General features: G+C 48.4%; 1 protein-coding gene across 2 annotated transcripts; it reads right to left on the bottom strand.

Moving 5' to 3' along the window:
- Window positions 1-5292: 5292 nt before the first annotated feature.
- Window positions 5293-16524, bottom strand: LOC128756400 (transmembrane protein 151B). 2 transcript variants are annotated; one of them, XM_053860890.1, is made up of 6 exons: window positions 16090-16524; window positions 11287-11625; window positions 11082-11216; window positions 9653-9792; window positions 9515-9554; window positions 5293-9355 (listed from the first exon to the last, which is right to left on the bottom strand). In XM_053860890.1, exons 1-6 carry the CDS (start codon window positions 16156-16158, stop codon window positions 8174-8176), a joined length of 1905 nt encoding a protein of 634 aa, XP_053716865.1. In that variant the 5' UTR covers window positions 16159-16524; the 3' UTR covers window positions 5293-8173. The 2 variants fall into 2 exon arrangements, with proteins under 2 accessions (XP_053716865.1, XP_053716866.1); XM_053860891.1 differs by lacking the exon at window positions 16090-16524 and adding an exon at window positions 11701-16063.
- Window positions 16525-16657: the final 133 nt, after the last annotated feature.

Below are 16657 nucleotides of genomic sequence, written 5' to 3'. Positions count from 1 at the left end.
AAGTACATTTGCCCACAAGGGAATGGCTGTGTGGAATAGTTACTCTTCACTTCCGCCGTGGAGCTTGTGTTTTTGACTGTGTTTGTCTGTCTGCGTTCAAAGTGACTTTGATGCCGGTGATCCACACCACTGTCTGATCGTATTCTTTAATGCTGGGAGATATGTAGGACCATTTTCAGCATTAGGATCCAGGATGTTTTATCTGTGAAGGACACTTTGTCATTGGGAGATGAAGTGGAGGGTGGACTGAAGTGGCTTGGTGGAGGTTTGCTTTTCTAGTATTTTTCAGGTGAAATTACGCAAAAATATGAACTTTTTACATACAGTTTCCTCACATGTGGAGGATGTACAAACATGCAGTTTCTCATTCAACTTTTATCTGCTCCAACTTCACCATTGTTGTTGCTGTGACTCAAGCCACAGACACCCCAAAGCCTCCTCAGCCATCTCAGATTTGCTGCTGCAGCGTGGAGCGCCAGAGACTGGGACTGTGAACCAAACAACTGTCTGGTTACTACACATGCTCAGAGCCATGGCAGACAGGGAGCAAGGAGGAACACTTGACGCTGGAATTCTGACGTGTCTGACCTCTCACATAGCTCCATAGCTACATGTTGCTAATTGACTCCTAAAGCTCGAGCTGCCTCCTCTCGTCTGGAATAGTGATGAGTAATGTCGATTGCTCAAATGGCTGATGATATTTTGGAACGTCTTAGAGATCCTATTGCCTCTCTCCGCCTCAGCAAGTGGGTCACTGCTAAAATCCGAACATGGCTGCTGCAGGCGTGATGTCATTCAGAGCGAAAGAAGAACACATCTGTCCTCACACAGTCCCAGGCAGGAATCGAGCAAAATAAACCAGAAAGAAAACTCCACTGAAGGTCTTCAAAATACTGTCTGACACTGTTGTCAATAGGTTTGTTTTCCTGCTGTGTTTTCTCAGCACCCGCAAAGAGAAGGTGAGGAGCGCGGCCATCTGCCGAGAGAGGAGCTGAGGCTTCACTTAAGCCTTTAAGCTTTGTTGTCGCAAAATTGCGACGGGCGCCATCGCGGCATTTAAACAAGCCAAGCTGCAAATATGAAACCTGATGAAGTTACTACTCACACAAGCAAATGGCGGCCACTTGTAACTTCAATCTGACATTTATGGGCGTGTTTCTATCACAGTTTGGGGTAAATCGAGATTGAACTCCTCCCCTCGGTCAAGGAGACGAGGGAGGCTGTAGTTTTGTTCATCCTCCTCCTCACTGCTGCTTGAGAGATGGAGGAGTGAGAGCATTCCCGTCTGGAACACTTTTAATTCCAATGGATGCCTCCTGGTGACGTCATAATATACAAGTTAAAGATAATTGAATGCACTTCCATACCAGACTTTGGGTCACAGAAAATTCTTCTCTTTCACAGTAGGCCTTCATCTCTTGCTGTTTTCAAGCTACGCCCTTTTGAATAGTGATATGAAAGTGGAATATTTCATTGAAAAAAAACCCTGGCGCCTCCAGCTTCTCTCCTGTGAAGCCTCCTCAGGTTGGTGGACTCCCTGGTGTCAGCCTCGGCTAGAGGCATGTTGACTGTGGAGACGGTTGAAAGAGTCCTGTTCCAGATTAGAGATAAAATTGTTTCGTCAACAGCTTCAGTTTTGTGAATTTGCAGCTAGGCAGAGACAGAAAGGAGACATTTTTTGAAAACTGCAGCACTTTCATTCATCCAAAACATCCAGGTTCTCTAAATGAAACAAAAAGCTGCGGTGAAACTTACAGCTTGTTGCTGTGTGACTCACATTCCTGTGTGTGTGCGTGGGCATGTTTTGCCTTGCTTGACAAGCCGCCTTCTTGTGAGGACAGTTTGCTTTGTGAGGACAATTTGTCATATGGATTAGAGAGTCAAAAGTGAAAGTAGTTTATTATAATATGCAGTAAGTTCGGTTCAGAGTGCTGGCCCAGGGTAGCCATGTGTTTAGGATGGTGAAGTTAAGGGTTACGAAAATGTCCCGTTTGTCCTGTCCAACATTGTTTTTCAATAAAGTACTTGGAAATCTATCCACACTTCATATTCCCACTTGGTTTCAAGTCAGCTCCAGAGCTCCCTCGGTTTCAAGGGATCGGTGAAGGGTCCTCTGTCTCAGGAGTACTGGGACACACTGCCAGTGTAGCGAACGTGAACGCGCAAAACCCAGTGCTAGGTTCAAAAACGAGAAATGAAAAATGGGACACAGCCTAAATCTTCAAAATAACTGGGTTCAAGTATTGTTCAGAGTCCCGGTTAAAGTTAACCGTGGGTGTCGGGTGAGAGGCTGGGGAAGCATTATGGCAATGAGAAACCTCACAGTGTCCCCACAGGGATAGCAGTACAAACGTGTGTGTGTGTGAGAGAGAGAGAGAGAGAGAACTGAAAATATGTGAAAACATGTTTAACATTACTCGGGTTTAAAACAAGGGAATGTCTGTGACCTTTCCAGCAGATGGACTGCGGCCCAAATCAATAGGATGAAGGAGGCGGGGGACTGTCATCATTATTCCAAATCTGTTGACACCAGAGAGAGTCTAATGAGCTGAAACTCAAAAACCCCGTACTCATCACAACCACTTATTAGTTGTTGAGTTGTGAAGCCAAAGATACAGCAGAGAGCCACTGACCGCTGTGATCCGGGGTCGGCGAGGACACAGCGTGGCCCTGGTTCTGCACCGCTGTTTTCTCCTGGAACGCCTCCAAAACTGTGGTCGTTCAGCATGAGTCAGCGTTTTAGCAAGATGATTAAATTCACCCAATCTAAAAGCTCAGGAGGGAACGTCAGCGGGACCCTGGTGCCGTCCAGACTCTATCATCTGAAGCTCAGACTCTCCACAGACGCTCTCAGGGACTCAGACTCACGGCGAGAATCTGCTGCCGGAAGAGTTCCTTCCCCTTTAGCTCAACAGGGAAAGATGATGATGAAAGAAGAGTGCGAGAGGGTTGGATAAAGATGAGGAAGGAATAAGGAGTACAGTGACTCAAGGAGTCGTTTGCAGAGAGAGTGAGGAAGATGAGAATCAAGAGATGAGGATGGATCAGGGAGAAGAAATGAGGAAAAGAGAGGCACGTGAGAGCAATAGAAGCGGAGATGGAGGCAACAAGAAAGAAGTGGATGAAGAAATCATGAGAACGGATGTGGTGAAGATGTAGAGTGGTGATGGAGGAAACAGGGTAGTCGGGTGAGGAATGGTTGTTGGACAGAGGCTGGAAGACATCAGGAGTAGGTGGACGAGAAAGAGAAAACACATGGAGTGTGGCCAAGAGTTTAGGACAGATTGAAAATTGAATAATGGGAGAAACAGGGAAGTAAGAGTGAGTGAGTAACTGCTCTCTAAAAACTCTTGTGTTGAGCAAAGGGGTGCAAAGGACCCAGCACTCCTTTGGTGGAAAAAGTAGCTACAGTTGTGGATTATGCTGCCTCAGAAATGTGTTATAATTTAGTATTTTATTACATTAAGGTGCCTATAGTGCATTTTATTAGTTACTCTGTTGAATCATGACCCTTCATTTTAACTTGACGTGGAAGGATGACCTGATGACCTGACTGCCAGGTGGATCAAGGAATGGAAGATGACAAAAGACCAGGTGATGGAGGAGGGTGGGAATGAACAAGGAAAGTGTGTCAAGAGAGGAGAGGTATGAGAAAGAAAAGCACTGAAGGAAGGAAGGAGTCGGATGAGGGAGGTAGCGTGAAGAGGGGAAGAGAGAAGTCATGAAGAAATAAAGGAAGAGTCTGGTGGAGGTCAATGAAGCAGTCAATAAGTGAATGGTGACGGAAGTCTAAAGCAGGAGTGATGGAGACAACAAGAAAGGAGTAAGGAAGAAGTTAGGTGGCGAAAAGGTTGAAGATGGGACGGATGAGGAGTGGTGGAGGACTTGAGTGAGGAAACTGTTGCAGCCATACAGAGGACAGCTGCCAAGTGGAGGAGGCAGGAGAGGTGGGTCGGGAGAGGAGAAGGGGACCAACAGGAAAGAAGGAATTCAGGAGAGACAGCAAGGATGTGGCGATAAAGTCACGATGGGAAGAGAATGTGAGAGAGAGAGCAGAAGAGGGAGAAGGTGCAGGGATGTGGGGAACACAAGACACATTAAACCTATTTTTAGACAGAGGAGAGATGGGGGGGGGGTCTGCAGGAGAGAGGGATGGAGGGATTGAGCCAACACTGAGAGAGAGGAGTAACGCCATCTCGTGCCCCTGCAGTCCACTTCCCTCTCCCCCCTTCCCTCCCTTCCTCACAGACACTTCTCTCTTCTTCATCCTCCTCTTCCTCACCCGGCCTCTTCACTACATATCGCAGAATTAACATGCGCCATCTGCAGCTGAACGTCTGACGAGAATAGATCGCCACTTTAAACTGTGTTTCGCGGAGATTTCCATCGCTCTCCTTTCGCACCGGCAAATATTTGTCTGAATTTTGATCAAGCAAAACGTGTTTCGCGGCGTCCTCGGAAGTCTGAGGCGGCAGTCGCCTTTCAGACATGGAATGACAGCGCCTCCGTGTGGCCTCTGGAAACATTGCAAGGCTAAAAATAAAAACGCGGTAACTACAATCCACAACCAAAAAACTTGGATTAAAATTAATTTATTGCGCTCCCCTCATATCAAGAGTAATGTCAGCACGCTATTAAAAAATAAATACATAAATAAATAAAAGTCTGACGCGTCTCATGGTCAGCTGTGATTTCTGTTCTCAACAAAAGTTATCTCATTGACAATAGCTACACCATAGACTCTGAGATCAAATGTGATTGTACTCTTTCTGCTCACATGGAGTCAACAGGGACGTCCACCATATCAGGTGGTCGAGGAAGAGTGAACTGAGCTGTAAGAAACAGTTCTCACCTGTGATCAACAGGAAGAGGTCATGACCTCTGGATGGTGAGACAGACAGACAGACAGATAGATAGATAGACAGATCCTCATGACCGAAGAAGCTCCACCGATCACTCACTCTCCATCCTCCACTCACTGCCAGAACACTTTATGACAGCTGAAACATTTCAGTTCCATTTGAGCTTGTTTGTTGTTGAGAGAGATCACAGACACTCGTGGTGACCATGCGGCAGGTTTGTTTGTGAAGCACAAAGGAGAGCTACTGACCGCTGCGTGGTTATTATTATATATTTCTGACAGCAGCAGCAGGATACATGTGGGACTGGACCACACGCCCACGCTGACCTTCTGGATTCCAAAGCTGATGAATTTGATCATTCCCTCCTGGAAGAGTAATCCGACGATTGAAGACACAAGTCGAATGATCACGCACAGAAGGAAACCTTGGACTTGTTCCACCTAAAAACATTTAATGTGTTCATATATTCTTGTGAGCCAGTTTACAGCACAACTTGGACCCACACAGGAGAACCACCGACACAGTGAGGACATGAGGTGAAACTTCACACTGTCCGTTCACAACAGCTGCGACGGAGTCGGACAGAAAGCACAGATTATTGCTCAGCAACACATTCAGAGTGACAGTTGCGAAGTACACGCGCCCTCAGTAGGGCCGAAGCGCCCCCTTCAGGCGAACTACCTGGTTTCATACTAGACTGTGATGACGCTCGCTCTGCTGCCCCCCTGATGGAACAACAGTCAAGTACTCAGAGTTGCTTTAGTTTATCGTTTCGATTTGGATGAAGCGATTGCTGGGCATGTGAGTGTGTGTGAAGGTTATACGAGTCAGTACAGGTTGGTTGTGGGCGCGTAACAGTGAACCAGTCTACATACAGTGGAGCATCTCAGTGACTGATGGATTCAGAAGTGTGTGTGTGATTGGGGGGAGGGAGGCAGGGGGCCTGGTGACGCACTAGACTCTACAACAGTGCATTAGAGCCTGGCACAGCACAGTTAGTAGTCGACGTTAGTCGTTTAATCTAGCAAACAATGAACAAATCCAGGGGCGGGTTTTTCTTCTGACCAATGGGGCTCACACATTAACCAACCAGGTGAGATTAACTGTCAACTCATTGCAGTCTTCACACACCTGTGACTGGTCAAAACAAAAACCTGCAGCACCCAGTGAGGACCCCTGGGCTAATCTAAGTGAAGTTGAGGATAAGAGTGGATGATAACGAAGTCAGGATCCTGACATGACCAGCTCATAACACTAGACCCGCAGTGCACTGTAACTGCTGGATTACACGTCCATCAGTGACCTCGAGTGAACCCTCTGTGGTTAGACGTTAAACTGCTCAGAAAAGGTTGATATGTTGCCATCTAGTGGGGGAGAGTCGGAACTGCTGATCTCTATGTTGAGCCTGGTCACTGTACAGATACTAGAAAGCCCTCTGTAAAGCTGTGGTTTTACCAGCCCTGTGCTATCTGGGACCTATTCGAGCTACAACAGAGACTCTGGATTGTTTATGTGGGTTCTGGTCACTGGAAGAAACAGATATGAGCAGAAGTGGTTCTAGCTCTACTATGGCATGAGGATCTCTGGGTTCCTCAGTAGTAGCTGGATTAATAAGACAGGAAAAAATAGATCGGTCTTTATTTTTATTCCTAAAAAACTGAGTGCGACTGTTTCTATATGTGTGTCACGACTGTATAGTGTTTATATGAGGATACACACTTGTGTGTTGGGCAGGTGTGAAGGTGTTTGTGCAGCTCACATGACAACTGAACGTATGCAGGCGTGTCTTTACTGTACGTGTGAGATCAACATAAATCCTGAGAAGGTTGAGCAGCAGCAGCAGTGGTGGCTGTGAAGGCAACTTCAGGACACTTTCATGCTTCAGTGAGTGAGTGAGTGAAGCAAACTGGTGGTTAAAATCAGCTGAGAGCACGTGAGCGTGCACATGTGCGTGTGTGTGTGTGAGAGAGAGTGAGACATCGTGGATGTGTTTTCACCTCAAGCAACACATTACAGAGCAATGAAAAATAAAAATGTATAAAAACAGAATGATTTCAAATAAAGCATCAACTCAGGTTTCCTTGCAAAACCTTCAGACAAAAAATAGTGTGCAAAAGTAGAAATGTCTCTACAATCAAGATCATTTCTGGAAGCTGTTGTAAAAATGTTGAAAAAGAAAGACACCTTGCTTGACTGGGTGAAGACAACTGTAGCCTGAAGGCGGACGACAATGGCTGTAGACATAATCGTGGAGTTACGTCGGTCTTCTGTGTTTAACAAGAAACATTCATGGTTTATTTCGCCTCGGTGTCTTCACTCACTAGTCCAGAGTGGAAGCAGTGAGTGTGTTCACGTGGCTGTGTGAGGTTAAATGAGGTTGTGTGCAGACGTGTTCACACTGAGAGTGTGTGCATTTCTGTTTTCTTTTTCTATCCATGCCTGCAAAGTGGTTTAAGCTGATAATGTCTACATACTGGGTTTTCGTGTGTGTGTGTGTGTGTGTGCAAACAAGCGTCCAGTTTCAGTTCCTAGTTCACGTGTTTCCACTGTCCAGTTTTCATGTGCTTCTTCTCCACCGTGTCTGCTCCATTCCTCCACTAGAGGGCGCTACAGCGACCTCTGGGTTGCGGTACGTGATCCAAGGCAAATGTGCTTTTGTCAGAGTGGCCTTGTCCTCCGCAGAGTCAACAACTTGTCTTCATGACTCTAAAATACGTGTTGATGCTACAGATACTCAGCAGCTTCAGGAACTAGCTGTTATTATGTCACATGCATGTGTCGGTTTGTTAACTGCCGACAGTGGAAGAGGATGGACCAGTGTGTGGGCCTTTACAGTCATATCACGATTTAAACCACAACGCCACATGTGACGCGGCACTGACTTGAACTTGTTGTTAGAACAAACCTCGAATTTTAATAGAAATGACCACTGGATTGAGACAGCATCTGACATGAGTCAGACTGGACCATGTCACTGACACTGATCACCTGCGGCTCCACCTGCTGGTCGCTCCTCTTGATCTGTCAGTGTTAACCTAATGGAGTTTTTATGTCTTGCTACGCTTTATAGATTTCTGTCTCTGTCAGTGTTCCGCTCAGGAGCCCTTGGACAGCGTCAGACCTCCTGGTCAGCGGCCTGCTCTGCTGACCAACGTGTCCCGTCCTGCATAGATGCATCTCAAGCCTTCCAGGTTTTGGTGAATGACGCCCTTCGGCTGGCCAGGAGTGATCCTGGCCAGGCTTCTCTCTGGACAACTCCTATTCATGCCGGCGTTTCATTTGAATCCCTCTGCCGTCCTCCATCCTCTCAGTCACACGGCGTCACCAGCATGGCAGCTCTCGTCTCCGTGGATGATGAGCACCGGGAAGAAGAAAGCATCCTGGTAAGATGGAGGCCGATCCCGCTCTCCCTCTCTTGCTTCTCCAGCCGCTTCTCCGTCTTGCTCTGTCTCTCCCCCTCTGTCTCTGGCCTCTCTCCTCCTGACCTCCTCCAGCTGCTCCTCCTCCTCCTCCTCCTCATCATCATCACCTTCTCCCTCCAGCACTCCTCTTGTCTCCTCATTATCCTGTCGACTTCCTAATCCCAGAAATCCTCCACCACTTCCTCTCTCTGCTCCACTTCCTGTTCCTTCTTCCCTGCTCCCTGCCAGGCCCCCTCCCATGCTGCGTGAGTGAAACAGACTGTTCTGTCTCACGCCTCCAAGTCTCCCTAGTGAGAAGCCGCTCCTGCTCAGCACCAGCCTCCCACCAATGGTTCCGCCACCTTGCCCGGCAGCTCTGATCCCAGCCACGGTGGCGTTCAGGAGTGCGGTGGTCCCCATCGGCGCTCTGAGTCTGGACGGCAGACTGGAGCTGGAGGTGGTCCGTCTGCAGCGCGGGCAGCTCTGCAGCAGGTAGGCAGAGTTGAGAACCACAGGCAGGGCCAGTGGAGGTCGGGCCAGCTCTGGGTTCAGGCCGCCTGGTGGCCCGGAGACAGGCGTGACAGCCGCGTTGTTGGTCCCCCCACCATTGTCCAAGTCCATGAGAAGAGCCTCTGAATAACTGGGCACCATCTGCTGGTTGCAGCGAATGTGCCACTCCAGCTCCGTCATGTCCACCGTGTTGACCCGGGAAATGGCCCGGTAACTGGAGCCGTTCAGTCCGATCACCACACCACCCGAGTGGACGCCGTTCTCAGTGCCACCCTCGGTACCCTCCCCTCGCCCGCCTCCTGCTGGGCCGTTGCCGTTGCTGGAATCTTCGTCTTCGCCGAACAGCTTCTCCACGTGGTAGTGCACGTAGGCGGTACGGTACTCGGACACCACACGGAGCGGCCAGGACAGCAGCAGGACCGACGCCAGCCAGAACACTTTGTGACGGGAAAACCAGGGCTGGTGGGTTGGATCTGGGAACGCCAGGATGTGCTCACGGAAGTCCACATTCTTCAGGTGCATTCCCTCTCTGGCCTCCATGTAGTCGTCCAAACCTTCGTTCTCACCAAAGAAGCGCGCCCTCTGGTGGAATAAGCGCAAAATATACCATGAAGGAAGACAGTTCAAATATTGGGTTTCTAATCTTTAAATGTTTTTTGTCTCATCTGTCAGGAGAGAGGCAAAAAACACGTTTACATTTAAGCCACAGCAAGGAGTGACAAGTAAACCCGGGTGGCCTACCTGGGTGAGGTAGGCTGCTTCTGCTCGAGCACTGGAGAAGCTGAGGAGGAAAGCAGACATCGTGAGAGCACCGCACTTGACTTACAGTCGGGAAGCCATCATCTCACAATGGTTTGAAGAGAAAGGAGAGTTTGAGACCTGAAACATTTGGTGAATCTCAGCCGGACAGCAGGATGCAGCTGCAGGTCCAGCAGCTCCTTAGACACGTCTTTGACTCCGTAGCGGGCGTAGTCAAACTCTGAGCTGGAGGCATGAGTGTTGACCCGTTCGTGGTAAACCTGAGGCAGCGACAGTCACGAGGAGACAGAAGGTTCTTCATGTCAACTTTATCAAGTGCTGCAGCAGACAAACGGTACATTAACTAACAAGAACTGTATCTGAAACACATCAGTCTTCTAAGAGCATCAGCTGACAAAGGTGGTGCTATTCTTAGTTCAGTCCCTTGATTGACAGCTAAATTGTGTGCAGTACTCGCCAACAGAACTTGGCACCAACTGTAAGTGTGAACATGCTACACAGACACGAGTCATGTGACGGCCAAGCCACATTAATGACAACACGATAGTCTGCTGAAAAATGGGGTTAATGAATGGTATTGTCAGCAGAAGCCTGTCTTCAGTTTTAACTGACTCCATTTCTTTCTATCTTTATTGAGTCATTTGTCAGCTCTGCAGCCACTGCTGCAGGTTAGCTGGCACCTGGTGACACTACCTTCACTTCCAAACAAGCCTTTCTCGGCTCATTGTTGGCACATTAGCCACTGCTGACACTTAAGAATGAGAATGTTAATCTTTCATCCAAAGCAAAAAGAAGACATTTTAGTCTGATTTTAACTCAACCGCATCTTTTTGCATTTTTGCTGTTGGATGAGCTAAGGTATCTTTCTTCATTCCCCCCTGTTTTGGACAGACCCGGGCAAGTGCAGCCACAGGCGGCAGTTGTGTGTAATAGGTAATAGGTAATCATTTCAATGCATGTTGAATTCTGTAGGTTTTGTTTATTCATTATCCTGATCTTACAGAGTTGAAGACATTTTATACATATTCAAAAGTCCACAAAAATATTTAAATAACTACTTAACAAGGTCTTAAATTGATTGTGTTGGTGGACCATCCCAGTGTGTGCCGTTGTCCTATGGAACTTTATTCACCCCCCTCCTGACTGTCCTCTCTTTGTCAGTTCATTCTCACTCTTCATGGTTTCTCAGCATGGAGCCCTTGTTTTACTATCCTGTTTACTAGTCTATTTATGCTGACGGCTCTCCCTGTTGAGGTTTTGGGGGGCAGGAAGCAGGAGGCATTGCCCTGTCTTTTCTTACTTTCCTTGTTCCATTTTGCTCTTATGAAGAGTGCTGTATAAATGAAGTTGGCTGAGGTTCACACGACACATTCAGAACAGTCCCAAAATGCACCGCTTATACAAAAAAATGCATTACACTTGAAATACATTCAGTCACTAATCCCCCTGTATGAACGCTGAACCAGGCAAATCAACTGGTGAACAACAATATGACAGAGACTCATTAACAATATAAATCAATGAATAATATATCAATAAACAATTGTACCTGTGTGGTTGTGTAAGCGTCTCCGTTGCGATACCTGGTCACCTGTCTGGTCCTCCTCACATAGTGGTAGCTGATGGCCTTCCACCAGATACAGGGCGTGGCCTGCTGGAGCTTCTGCACGCGCTCATACACTTCCTGTTTTGAAAAGTGCTAGTATCATCAGCTAGCCACTTCCACTCACAGCTTACATCCAGAGCAAACTGACCTGGAACTCAGCATTCGCCAGCATGGCGGTCTTTGAGAAGCAGTGCCAGCACTCCACCAAGTAGACGACGTACAACATGGCCAGGAAGGCCAGCGGAATGTAGACGTAGCCGCTGGAGCAGGGGCTCTCCAGGTGAAGGATGTCATGGTAGTAAGCGGCTGCTGCAGCGTCATCGTCAGTGCCCAGGTGCAGGGATGCGGAGCCCAGGACGGGGACGCGACAGAGCGCACACCAGGCCAGCGTGGCAAAGCAGCCGTACATGAGGAGGGTCAGTAGGAGGCACTTCCAGTGGGACTCCCGGCACAAGGAGGAAGCCAGAGACTGCTGCACTGGTCGCTGCTGCGAAGGGAGACCAACGGTGTTAACAGGTGTGGAGACATTCACCTTCCCCCGGGACCCAGAGAGACCACACACTGTAGCAGGGTTCATTTCTGGGCTTCTTCCAGTCCTTCAGTGACTGTCTTCATCTGCTGCTATCTTGGGACCTGATAAGGTCCCTTGTATGCGACAGTGACTCGTCACACTTCAGGGTCTTGGAGGTCAGTGCTGGCTGGCTTCAGACCTGTTTTTCCTGATGATGGACTTCCTGTTTGGTAACAGCATCAGGTTTCACAGCAGTGTGTAAGCTGTGGTCTGAAGCAGAGGAATGCATTACACCATAATAAGTGCTGCCCATCACACACGCACACTGTCGGTAAGTGCGCACTCTCTATGAGGACATCTGATCACACACCCAGACATGAGTGGTGAGAAAAAAGCATGGTGCGTCCACCCTGCAGCCAGAGAAAGACCTGGCCATGGTGGTTGTGCATCCATGTCCCTCTCCCCCTTCTCCTCCTTTACCTCACCTGTCTGCCATCACCTCTGGCTACACCGTTGACTCCTCATTGGATATTGACTAAACACACGCACACACACACACACACACAGTGAAGGGCACGAAGTGATGCAGTGAGAAGGACATCTTTACTGCACCAGGCCATCGTCTCCACCACCACAAGAAGACTTTTTTCTTCTTAACTTGCTAAGTGACAGTCCTGTCCTCTTTATCGTTCTCTACCATTTGTCCTCATTTTGTAAAATGTCCTCCTTCTCTGACGTCCTCTCCTGTCTCCACCTTACGCTTCCTTCGTATCTTCCCTTTTTCCTTATACACTCCAACTCTTTCATTCCCCACACTCCTTTTTTTCTAATCATTTTGCTCATCTGTCCATTTCCAGCTCCCTCCTCTGTTCTCTCAAGCATTTCCTCATACTTTCCCGACACCTTTCCTTCTTCATTCTTAATTGGCACTGTCCACTCCTAACCTCTTCCTTTCTTTCATTCCTTCATTTACATCCTGCTATTCGCTGTCCACCCTTCTTCTCCATGTCACTAGCATCACCACACTCCACCTTTCATCGTCTCCATCCTCTCTTTTCCCTCTACATTCTTTGCTCATCCTGTCTGGCTTTGATCCTCATTCTCATCTTCCTCTTCTCCCTCCTCCTCTCTCCTTCCTTCCCTTCCTCCTCTCCTGACACTCCTTCAGCTCCCTCCCTCCCTCTCGTCTCTAAGTGGTTCGCTGTAAGGACGGAAAGAGAGAGAGAAAACATTCATGAAGTTTTCATGAACGTAAGGAGAACGTGAGGAGAAGCAAGGACCGAATGTCTCCAGAGAGCTAAATGCTAAAATACTTCCTCTCTCCTCTTTCTCTCCTTCTCCATCACTATCTTTATCCCTGCATTTGTCCCGCACAGTCCTGTCTGCCAAAAAATGACTGGAGACCAGGCAGAGCCTTTAACATGAGCTCAAACCACAAGGAGATCTGGGCCATCATGACTTCAGCACCAAGCCAGCAGACAGGTACAGAGTGCAGCACATGGCTGTGTGTTTGAGTCTCACTCCGGTCCACAAAATACTGCTCTCAGCCGATCAGAACAGGTGATACAGAGCTTCCCAGCGACGTTTGGCCAGAAAGCTTGTGTGCGAGTATCTAAGAGCATCTCAGTGTGTTTGCACTGATTCAGCTGCTGGGGTGACTGGAGCGTCTATAATTAGCAGCCTGGCATGTGGGTGGCAGAGGAAGTGAGGAAGTGAGGACTGGAAATGTGCTGCTGAAGCCTGCCGAGCCGTGATCAAACCCTCGCTGGATGGTCAGGGGAGGCGAATCTGACATGGAGTTTTCATATCTGTAAGTTATATTGGGGCTGTTCTACACCTGGGAATCATGTGACGCAGGTGTGACATCACTGACATGTAGTCACAACCTGACAGTTCCACCACCATGACTGAATACATCACTCCCCACCCACTCAGGGAAGGTGCCACCCACGTTTACAGAAGAGTCCAGGTCTGTAAAACTCAGGCTTGGGGGCCACATCTGGCCCACTAAGTAACATTATCCGGCCATAAGTGCTCCAACAAAGCAAGTTGATATCATGGCCTACAAAGTTTGGCATTCCAGACAGGCATATGTGAAGAATGGTGGTGGTAAAATGGAATTTGATGAAGGATGGGTATATGGATGAATATTAGTGCTTGAAGAAACTAACAGCGGTGAGCCATGTATGTGTTTTGAAACTAACCACAGATCCCTGTATCAAAATAGCCTTCAATACTTAAACAGGAGACAGACTGTGTTGAAATGGTTTTGTCCTTGCAGAGAATCTAAGAAATTCACAGTTCAGCAAGAGTCTTTTTGAAATAGTGCCGAGAGTTAGTGGCTAAATCACTGCATAGAATTAAAAACATAAAGTTAAGTCAAGTAAAATCAGGAAATCAGGGGTGGACACACTGGTCCTCAAAGGGTCTGGGGAGGTGCAGGTTTGGTTCCCACCAACCAATCGAGCACACAACAGAAACAAGCAATATTTATAATATATTACATTACACCAGAGACCTGGGTGGAGAAGCTGCGTGTGTGTGTACTTTTGGGGCCGTGACTGACATTTGTCGAAGTATCAGAATCAAAAGTGCAACTCTGACATTACGTGTGTTAACTTTTCAAATAGTGCCAACTATTGTAGTGTGCATTATGAGTAGGTGGGAGTGGCTTTCACTGGGAGATATCAGTTATTACATTGGCTACATGTGACCTAGAACAATGGTTCATAACCATGGGACTGTGGCCACAAGTGGCCCCTAACTGGCTGCTGAAAAAATTCAGAATTGTGCATGTGGGACGTCAAAGCCACTGATACACTTTCCTGCTATTTTACTTCGGTGACAGTAGTGCATCACTCAATTGACAGAAGAATAACAGAATAGACCTTGTTTATCTTTGCAACTAGAGGAGTCCACACATAACAATTATTCGGCTGTTTCCATCTCGATTTTGCTCCTTCCCATTCAAGGATGAAACTCCACTGTGTCATCCTATATAACACTATTTCCCTATGAGAGAATCCTTAGGTCTGTGGAATGTTAAGGGTGAATCTGCCCAGATAATCTGTACCAGCTTTTAATGTACCGCATAACAATATTGCTCCTATAGAAATATAATGTGTAGAACAAATGTTCTCTCCTCTAAAATAAATGATGCGCTTATGCTGATGCAACTGCAAGTCTTGGAAACTTGCTGCGTGGTTGAAGTCATAGTTCACCATGAGTATTACAAGACAGTCAGACAGAGTGCCTTGTTTTTCCAGCCTCTTGAAGAAGAATAAGAAAGTCACATCCATGCTGCTCGTCAAACAAAACAACATCATGAGGACAGAGCACATATAAGGCACATCTGTGTCAGGCAAAACTGCACGTCGATGTCCTAACATGTCAGTCTGGGAAGCATGAGTTGTGAGCGTTGGAAAGGAGGGGCCTGAGTGGCGCCTGATCTCCTGCATCTCAATGGTTTCCTGCGAAAACCTGCTCAAGTTACACACTCACACAGACACACACTGGTAATGGACAGTGCATATTTGTAAAAGATGAATCATGCTGATCCCAGACAAGAGGCTGGAGTGGTAAAGAGTTCAACGTGCTGCTGCGATTCACAATAAATACAATTCAAATGGGATGCTATCTTGTGGCGCACTGACAAAGGGGCATCACACATTAGCAGCAGCGCTGAACACATGCCAAAGGCTGCACTGCTGACAGCGTGTGGGGCCCAGTGAACTCTGAGTCCATCAGACTGAGATGTCTTCAGGGTACTGACGGGATGTGGAGGAAGAAGCCAGTAGAAGAGTTAGACTGTGGTCAAACAGGGTCAGCATCATCACTTAGAGATAAGCTGGGCATTCAGACCATGACTGACGGGTCAAAGTGCCCAAGAGCACTCACACCATCATACCTCCACCAGTCAGAGCTCTTGGTTCAACCAGGAAGGAGCCATGTGGCTGAGCTGCTGGTATCAGCGCCTCACCAGGAGCCGGTGCAAACTGGTGATCTTGCTATTGCTATCTCAGAATTGTCTGTCCCAGACCCATCTGGCCTTTACACCCGGGACGCTCGCTGGATGTTTTCACTTCTGGAACATAACTGTAAATCCTTGAGATGGCTGTGGATTAAACCCCAGAGGATCAGCAGTTTGTGAAAAACCTCCGAGCATCCTGTCTGACCCGCCAAAAGGAGAGGCACTAATCACGGATGTATGGTCGCATGTGGGGTGCCAATTCAGCGGGGCCATGCTGAGGATTATTTTTGGCAGAATGTGACGTCATCCTCTACTCCTGCAAACAAACATGTCCGGGTCACACTGACGCTGAGGATTGGGATATGGCATGAAAATGAACCTGTCCTTGCGTGACAACTAGAGGAGAACGGAGTTCCAGCCCGGTCAGACCTGGACCCGCTCCAGTCCAACGACAAAAACGTCCTTCTTACCTGCTCCCGTCCCGAGCCGTCCTCCAGGATGGGCTCCTCCGCGGCGGCCGTCTCCTCCTCCGTCGGCATCTTCCCTCTCTCCCCTCTTCTTCCTCCTCACAACCCGGACTGAGGCAGCAGCTCCCGGCCCGACGCCGTCCAAAGGAGCTCCCCAGAGGAGAAGCGGCGGGCTCGGTCACCCCATCCGCAGCGGTCGGTGTCCAGTTTCACACGAGCGGAGGCTGCGGCAAGTGCCTCATTATCCGGACGCGTCCTGCTGCTGGCCGCCGCTCCAGTCTCCTCTATCAACACTCCGGTCACCGCGTCACGACCCGCTCACGCGCCACCGCGACGGTGGTGTTAAGCACGGGCACGTGGATGCGCGGGCACGCCGGCGCACGTGAACACGGAGTGATGGCGACCTGCGACGTCACAGTCGAACACTACCAGCCTTCTTCTTCCCCGGCGCGCGCTCACGCGTCCCCGCGCGCTCTCGACAGCGTCCAAAACATTGGATACAAATTGCCTCCGTGCACGTCTTTCAGTATTCACTTGTTTACCAGGGCTCCAAATGTTATATTCCATGAGT

Source organism: Synchiropus splendidus, chromosome 3, assembly GCF_027744825.2.
Source record: "Synchiropus splendidus isolate RoL2022-P1 chromosome 3, RoL_Sspl_1.0, whole genome shotgun sequence".
Classification (NCBI taxonomy): domain Eukaryota; kingdom Metazoa; phylum Chordata; class Actinopteri; order Syngnathiformes; family Callionymidae; genus Synchiropus; species Synchiropus splendidus.
This window is presented reverse-complemented; position numbering and strand designations above follow the sequence as displayed.

Coding starts and splice junctions, on each gene's coding strand:
- LOC128756400 (XM_053860890.1), bottom strand. CDS start 16,158: ATGCCGACGGAGGAGGAGACGGCCGCCGCGGAGGAGCCCATCCTGGAG. Junction 11,626..16,089: donor ACGGCTCGGGACGGGAGCAG/GTAAGAAGGACG, acceptor CTCCCTTCGCAG/CAGCGACCAGTGCAGCAGTC. Junction 9,356..9,514: donor AAGCAGCCTACCTCACCCAG/GTAGGCCACCCG, acceptor TTATTCCACCAG/AGGGCGCGCTTCTTTGGTGA.